The 8,412-nt window shown below is 50.7% G+C and overlaps 1 protein-coding gene across 1 annotated transcript in view; it reads left to right on the top strand.

The window, feature by feature from the left end:
• The first annotated feature begins 60 nt into the window (after nucleotides 1-60).
• The window catches only part of TTC12 (tetratricopeptide repeat domain 12), a 62,921-nt gene continuing 54,569 nt past the window's right edge, over nucleotides 61-8,412 (top strand). Inside the window, exons 1-2 of the mRNA XM_004712868.2 lie at nucleotides 61-115; nucleotides 2,346-2,418. Of these exons, the coding sequence (XP_004712925.2) occupies nucleotides 2,361-2,418 (58 nt within the window). The 5' untranslated portion in view covers nucleotides 61-115; nucleotides 2,346-2,360. The remainder of the gene's footprint in view (nucleotides 116-2,345; nucleotides 2,419-8,412) is intronic.

Here is an 8,412-nt window from a genome sequence, read left to right as displayed (position 1 = left end):
CTAAGCCCCGCCTCTCTTGCTAGGCCCCGCCCCTCCTGGCCCCGCCCTGCCCTGGCCAGGGTCTGTTGCTGCCTGTTCGCTGTGGCCATTTCCTGTCCAACCTTCGGAGCAACAGGTTAGTGCGGTGGGGTGGTCCCGGGGTCTTCCCTGACCCACTCCTGAACTGGCCAGCAGAGATCTGAGCAGAGGACGCTGGCTTGGTCCTCAGCCGATGGGAAAGTATGGACTACCTGCTGGAACCCCCTTGGGACCGGTGGACGCGGTGGAGCGGTTGCCAAGGCAACGGTGCGGCCTGCCCCTCCCCTCTGCTCAGGGCAGGAAGTTGCCTCTGGGACCTGCGCGTGGCTGCCTGGGGCTTGTGGTTTTGTAGGCGGCGGGAGGGGCGGACGCGGAGGGGGTGCTGCTGTGGGAATCTTGGCGTCTCGGGGCGCCCTGTGCACCACCCTGCCCTGTCATTCGCTGCAGTGCTCAGGCTCGGTGCAGCCTGGAGCCCTGCCCTGGGAATTGAGGCGCTGACCCTGAGCTTTCTGTCTGGCCCCTGAGCAAGTTGATTTTCCCTTCACTCGGCCTCAGGTCGGTGGGCGTTTGAAATGGTTAGGTTGGGAAGAGCCCTATGGATCACACAAGAGGCCTGCACGGCTCCACCTGCGCTAGCGATAAGACCGCCGCCCCTTCACCACTCGCCCGATGCCCGACGCTCCCCATTTGACCCCCAGGATAGCCCTCCCTCCAGCTAGGCAATGCTGTAACACAGATGGGAACTGGGGCGCGCAGAGAGGTGGTTATAACATTAGCAGGCGTAATGGAGGAGATTGGAACACCAGGACTCAGGTGAAATCACTCACAGGGTGTTTCTAACAGGGATGAAAGACTGACACATATCCAATCCCGGGTTTAGATGTGTTACACTATCACAAAGGAGTCCTGGGCGGTTCGGTTGTAAAGCACTGGACTGCTAACTAAAAGGTAGAAGGTTTCGAACTCAGCTGCACAAAGTCCTGGCGATCTGTCTCTCTCAAAGTTCCTGTGCCCAGGAAACTTCGGGACCAGCCCCATGCTGCCCTGTGGGGCCGCTGGGAGTTGGAACCCGAGGCACACAGACTAGCTTAGTGTGCTCCCAGCCTCGCTGTGAATGAGAAGCACTTGGAACGTGTTAAAAAGACGCTTTCTTGGGTACCAGCTGGCCCTGCTAACTGAGAATCTCTGAGGCTAAACCCAAGGAATTTATCTTTAGCAAATTCCTGTTGATTTTTATGGTCTGTGGACGTTTAGAAGCGCTGGTGGTGCTATCCTATAATCATTGGACTGCTGCCGAAAAATCAACAATTCAAACTTACCAGTCACTAGAAGAGAGAAAGGTCAGGCTGTCTGCTCCCATAAAGATTTACAAAGCGCGAGAAAACCCTATGTAGGATTGCAGTGATTTGGAATCAGCCAGATAGCAGTGGAGTTGTAGCAGCCTTGGGGGCCTTGTGGGCTGCAAACCACAAAGTCAGCAGTTCAAACCCACCAATTGCTCTGTGGGGGACAGATGAGGCTTTCTGTTCCTGTAAATGTAGAGCCTCGGAAACCCAATGGGGTAGTTCCAATCTGCCTATCTAGTCTATGCAAGCATCCGAATGGACTCAATGGCAGTGAATAGTAGGAGTAGTAACCATAAGGTTGACAGTTCAAACCCACCAAGCGCTCCAAGGGAGAAAACTTAAGAGCCTTGAAACCTGTGAGTTGGAAAGGCCTCGGTGGAAGTGTTGGTGGAGATGCACTTTGGGGAGGGCGGTGCACCGTACTGTCTTTTTGTTGAAAAGCAATGTGACACGATGGGTCTAAAGGCACCTGGAGAGAAGAGGCTGGAGTGTGCTGACATCAAGATCTCACCCCCGTGGCCACTCCCCAAAGACACTAGCCAGAGGCTTACCCTTCAAACAAGGGCAGGCATGCTGTCCCCGATGCAGTTGTCACACAGTCAGGTCCTGGCTTCGGACTGGTGGGCCAGCAGGAGGAGGCCTGTCTTGATCAAAGCTGGGTGTTGGCGCCCTCCTCCGTTCCCTGTGGACTGTCGGCTGCTCTCCCAGACTCCTTCATGCTCGGCCTCTGAGTCACCGAGGGCCATGCTGGCTTGGGGTGGGGGGTGTTCTGCAGGCTGGTGGTCTCATGAGCATCCCGGTGAATGAGTGTCCCTTGGCCGCATAAACAGCAGCGGAGGGGAAATAGATCACCCTGCTGTGACGCATGGCATTTATAAACAGAAATCCTTCTTTAAAATGTTCACTCGGCTCTTCATTTCAGAAAGCTCATAAGCCTGACAAATTATGTGTCGTGTTTCATGGTTCTTTTCTCTCCCTCAGGGGTTCTGGTCGACAATGGCTGAGGAGCGAGAGAAAGACTTGCAGAAATTTCTTAAAGATGTGGATGAAATCAGTAAGTGCCAGCAAATCATAAATGCTGCTTTTGGGGGGGGGAGGGTGAGGGCGCATGTGACAAAAGAGAAATGATTACTGTCAGTTCGTTCCTGGGTTGCCTGACAGGTTTATGATTCTTGAGGGGGAAAAAATGTAATTGAAATTAAACGGAAAAGGGATTGAGAAACAAGTAATAATATAGCCAGAGGGCAGTCTTTTCCGGCTATTATTTGGTATCAGAGAAGCTGTTAACAGTGTGATCGGAATCCAGGATGACAGCTCTCCTCCTGTGCTTTGCCTCCTTCCGGGCGGAACTTGGTCAGAAGGAGCTATTTCTCCATCACCATCACCCTTTCAGCCAGTCTGACCCCCTGCTGAGATGCCACCTTTCCACCCCAGATAGACTGAATCAGAACCTACCCAGTGGCTTCCAGACGTTTGTGGAGAAATGGAGTGAAAATATAATGGATTCACCACCACCACCACCATCCCCAAGAACTTTAAGACATGTGAAGCCCCTGCCCACATCCTAACAAGATCACCAGGTACACCATAGTGAGCGAGCCTTACACAGCAAACACATGTTTGGAAATTGCTACTTTCAGGAGATTGTATGGGCCCCCAAACAAATGGTTCAAGAAAGCTTGGATGACTTCATACGTGATACACCTAGTGGGTTATTTGTGTTCCTCACAGACCCTCCTCCTATCATCCCTGATTCTGCTCTTCTGGAAGGTTCTGGCCAAGGTTTGGGTTATCTAGCCCACGCTGTGGTTTCCACAATTGCCTATTATCTGATGACGCTGAATCTAAATCACCAGCATTACTTCTTTCTAAACCTCTGGCCAATTTAAAGAATCCTCACTTGTGCAGGGGTTAAGCAATGGCCTGCTAACCAAAAGATCAGCTATTCAAACTCAGCAGGGACCCCAGGAGAAAAGATGAGGTGGCTCGCTCCCATGATGACTTACAGGCTCAGAAACCCTTTGGAGCTCTTCGACTCGGCCCCGGGCGGTGCCTGTGAGTCAGAATGGACTTGGTTGGCATGGCCAGCATTCATCCCCACCACGTCCCACAAACACTTCAAACTTCATGCATCCAAAATGTAACTGATCGCTTTTCTACCCTTTCTCTTCATCTCTGCACCTCAAAAAAAGACCCAATTCTCAGGGGTTTTTTGTTTTGTTTTGCTTTGTTTTAAGTTGTAAAACCCACTGCTATCAAGTTTATTGCACATCACCGTGAGCAGCCCTATTGGACACAGTAGAACTCTTAGCGTTCCTGTGGCTGAGAATCTTTATGTATGCAGACTGCCTCACCTTTCAGTGAACATACTGTGTTAGGCTGAGTTGTCTAAAAACATAAATCCAGTGACACTCATTATGTATAAGAAAAAACTCTATATCAAGAAGGAATCATATACCCAAAAGGCATCCCAGCTCAACCTCATGAAGAGATCACTGAAGATATGGGTGCTATAGCAAACTGTGGTGAAGAAACTAGATGGTGCCTGGCTATCGGAAAGAATAGCGCCTGGGGTCTTAAAAGCTTGTCTTTAACCAAGCAGCCTTCTGAGTGAGGCACCAATCAACTAAGTCCACATGGTAGAAGCACACTGGCCCGTGTGATCCGCGGTTGGCAAATAATATCCAGAGCTAAAGGAGGGAATGGTATCAGTTTAAATTGTGAACACCTGGTTTTCAGAAGGCTATGGGTGGTAGTGGAAGCCCAGATTACATTTTCAGGGACCGCACCTGGATTAACCCTCCAGTGATTCCCCTCCAGTCATGGTTGAGGGATGTAACAGCCCTGCTATCAGACAGAGAGCATTGTAAAGTCGATTATGGCAGAGGCAGTTAGGTCAAAATGTAATATCATTGGATCTCCCTTCTGACTCATTTTAACTGTTTCAAAATGTTTTTTTTAAGTGACGGGGAAATACGCATGGATTAAGGCCCTCGGATCAGGGTGTGAATTGCCTTGCTATCCCGCAGAATGCATTAGAAAGTGGATTGTTGCAGATGCAGTTAGATTAAAAGTTAGCGCCCTATCATCTGATCTCCCCTATGATCCATTTAAATTTGTTCGAGTTCTTAATATTTTCTGCTTTCTCTTTGACTGAGGTTTTTATCTGTTTTATTATTATTATTGGTCTCTTTTAATGTTTTCTGTGTCTAAAATTCAGAGTAGATAAATCTATAGAGTCAGTAACTGTGTTAATGGTTCCGTGGGGGTATGGCGGGGAGATTTGGGGAAACGGGGAGCTCATAACAATGAATACACCAATGAAGAAAATGTCCTAAACTAATTGTGGTGAAAATTGTGCAAATGTTCTTGCTTGAGCTACTGAGTTGTACGATGGGTGAATCCTATGCCAAGAAAACTGCCAAGAAAAAAGGAGGCGTCCCAGCCCAGCCCTGCTCAAGTCCTTACGTCTGAGGCGAATCCATACGCCTCTCTTCAGACGCACGCAGTCACATGCCAGTGACGCAGAATGGTGAACTGGGAAGCAGAAAGATCACAGGCCAGTGGGTGCAGGGTCCAAGGTCGGTGAACACGTGTCAGGCACCGGCAGCTGTCAGGTGGCCCACGGGAGGCCACCCCTCAAGGCAGGCAGCGTTCCAGCACAGCGGGCAGGAAGGCGGAGGGGCAGAGAGAGAGACAGTGCCCCGTCCCTCACTCTAAACAAAAGGCCACACCCCTAGGAGGTGTCATCCAACCAGCACTTAATTGACAGGTTTGATTTGGCCCCTAACCAGAAGTGCCCGGTTGATAGGAAATCATCCAGCTGCAACCCCCTGCCCAGTGCTTACCCCACTGTGCCACCAGGGCGCCTCCCAGCATCTCATACTTTCCCCTGTGTTCTCATGGTACCCCACCTTGGTTACCTCCCGTCCCTCAGCGAGCCAGCCAATCAGCCCTCGAGTTTTTGCTTTGTCTTCAACTCCATCCTCTCCCCCTTTCCCTTCCTTCGGGGTCTTCCCACCCCGCCTGTTTCCACAATCCCTCATTGCTTTTCCTGCTTCTAGGCTTCAGCCCCCCACAGAGTTATGTACCCTATAAAGTAAATCCAACCCAGACAACTTCCCTGCTTGGATTCGTTCTGGCCTCACCTTGAATCCCAAATTCCCGTCAGGACTGAAATCCTCCCCTGACCTTGACCTGACCAAGCCTTGACAAAGTGCTTGCAGTTCCCCCCACATTCTCTGATGGTTCAGCCTCTGCCTCCTCGCGGTACTTTCAGGACCCGCCTAGCGTTTATGTATATTATTGGTGGGAGTGGGGGAGAACCACAACCCACCTTCAAATATATGTGTGGCAGCCCTCCACGAAAGCTTCCACGGGTCCTTAACAGTGTCTTGAAGAGGGGACGATCGGCAAGAGGCCTTGCTGGTCGCTGAAGGGTTCTCAGCCGCCTGGCCCCTTAGGGAGCACCTGGAACAAGGTGGGATTGTCTCATCGTCAGTCACCCATGGGCCTACAGAAGGGAGAAACGGGCCCCGGTTGGGAGGCAGACATTTTTGCAGATAACACGTTTGCAGGGTTGATTCTGAGGCCTCAAATCTTCTTCATTAACCACGTGACCCCAGGACCCCAGTTTTGATCTCTCAAGGGCAGACTCAGGCAACCCCGTCTCTGAGGCGGACCCAAGGACTGCAGCAAACACGCTGCTCACAATCCTGATCTGCCGGATCTGTGTGGAGACTCAAAATGGATTTAGGGTTCCCACTGGAAACCATCGTTTTTCCTCAAGCCCAATGCACAGAATCCGAGCTCTGCTGGAACACTCAGAGCCCCTGTAGACAGCCTCCAGGCCGGCACTGTCCCACGGAATGTTCTGTGACCCTGGGCACGTCTGCACTGTCCACGAGGGTGACCAACAGCCATGGGACTAGTGAGCTTTTGATATGTGACCCGTGTTACTGAGGTGTTGAATTTAAATTTGATTTCATTTCCGGTTCATTTGAAACTTGTCTCTTGGGCTCCTGCTGTGGGTTTGTGGTGGGTGGGTACAAAGAGGGCCCTACTGCCCTGTCACAGATTCCAGGAGGAACCAGGTGGATTCAAAGGATTCTAAATTTGACTTTCACGGGCCTACAAAAGGAGAGAGATCGGGACCTTTGCTGTTTTCCTTTGTTCTCACAGCATGTATACAAGCTGCGTGGAACAGACTCTTTCAGACAGACACAAATCTCAGCAGGACAGACAAAAGCCGGGAAGACAAAGTTTTGTTTTAATAAAGATTGTATATGTGCTACAGAGATCTGCATTTCTAGAGACGCTAAATCTGGAGGAGACGAGCGGGGAATGCAGGGGCTGGCTCTTAATGAGGGGGAAAGAAGCCTGGGGAAGATTCATAACACTCAGATACGAACTGCATCTTTGACTTAACTGGTATCCTGGAGAATTCGTGCCTGGACACAATCACAGCATTCTGAGACCGGCTTAAGGGGGTTCAACTTGGGGTCACAGCTATGGAAGAATTCCAGCTACGCTGCACTAATATAAATAAGTGATTGAATAAATAAATACATAAATACAACAAGTCTCTCAGGCAGAAGAATTCCAAATAATATGTATGGAGGTATTTCCCCCTTGTGTTAGGCCGGCTTGTCTAGAGAAACAAAACCAGTGATATAGATATATGTATATATGCATATATACATATAAAGAGCTTTATATCAAGAAGTAGTTTGATATCAAGAAGGCAACCCAGCCCAGTCCAGCTCCAGCCCATGGGTCCAGTGCTAGCCAGGGCCCCCTGGAGACTCCCGTAGCTGCAGCTGATGGAGCAGCGAGGTGACGGGGGATGTAGGAGATCACAGACCACCTGTGCAGTGTTGTGTGGACCCAAGGCTGGTGGAACAGGGCTGGGCCCGGGCAGCTCTCAGGGTCAAGGGGCCCACACGAAGCCTCCCCTGGAGGCAGGCACCAAGACCCAGCAAGCAGGCGGGCACAGGGACAGGCATCCAGGAGGAGTCTCCAGCGTCTCTCTTGTGAAAGAGCCACACTTCCCAGGAGGTATCACCAGGCTGTGACTTGACTGATACGTTGAGCTCCGCCCCTACACTTTCATTAGAACTTGAGTCCACATAAGATCTAACGACCACACCCCTCAAGGGGCCACGTAACTCTCCACTCCTTAAGCGTGCACTGCGTTTGGTGACGAGGCTTCTAAAAGGCACCTACAGTGTCCAAAGGGAGGGGAGAGTGTAAGTGGACAGTGGAGGATGCTGGCAAGCATCACCTTGGGCGGGCAGGTGTGGAGATTCATCTCAGTCGTAGCAGGTAACCTTGACCCCCCTCCCAAAGCCTCTGACGACAGCCTGACTTTGAGCAGAACATCAGCTGAACCCACATTGCTGGGCCTTCACAGAACCCCGACCAGTATGCCTCAGCACTGTCAAGTTATCGAAGACAGGCAGTCTGCAAATTTGTCAGAGCCCAGCAGAGCCTCGGGAGACGTGAGGATGAAAGGCCATGTGCTGCCCTGGATGGGATCTTGGAACAGAAGAAGGGCACTAGGAAAATGGTATTACAATCTGAATAAAGTAGCCCGTGGTCACCAGTTGCCATCACGTTGTCCCCCAGCTGATGGCCACCCCATGCAACAGGATCAAACCACAATGAGCCGTAGGCTCTTCCCTGGCTGACATTCACAAGCAGCTGGCTGGGCCTGCCGGAGTTGGGAAGGTCGCATGAGACCTGTTGGACATCACAGAAACACACAAGCCCCTGCTGACAGATCAGTAACGGCTTGACCAGGGATCAAGTGCCAGTCTCCCATGTGGAAGGCAAGATCACTGCCCCCAAATAAAACATGAAGCTTATAAGGTGTTGCACTGATCTCAATAAGTGTACAGTGAACCCTCGTTTATCGCGGTTAATCGGTTCTAGACCCTACCGTGATAAATGAAATTCCACGAAGTAGGATTCCTTATTTGTAAATCAAATATTTTCATAGTTAGAGCATAGAGGACATGAAAAAACACCCTTTAGTCACCATTACACT

The sequence above is a fragment of the Echinops telfairi genome, unplaced genomic scaffold (genome assembly GCF_000313985.2).
Source record: "Echinops telfairi isolate 266 unplaced genomic scaffold, ASM31398v2 ScPeMD7_7463;HRSCAF=8501, whole genome shotgun sequence".
Classification (NCBI taxonomy): domain Eukaryota; kingdom Metazoa; phylum Chordata; class Mammalia; order Afrosoricida; family Tenrecidae; genus Echinops; species Echinops telfairi.
Note: the sequence above shows the minus strand (reverse complement) of the source record. Positions and strands in the feature narration are given on the sequence as shown.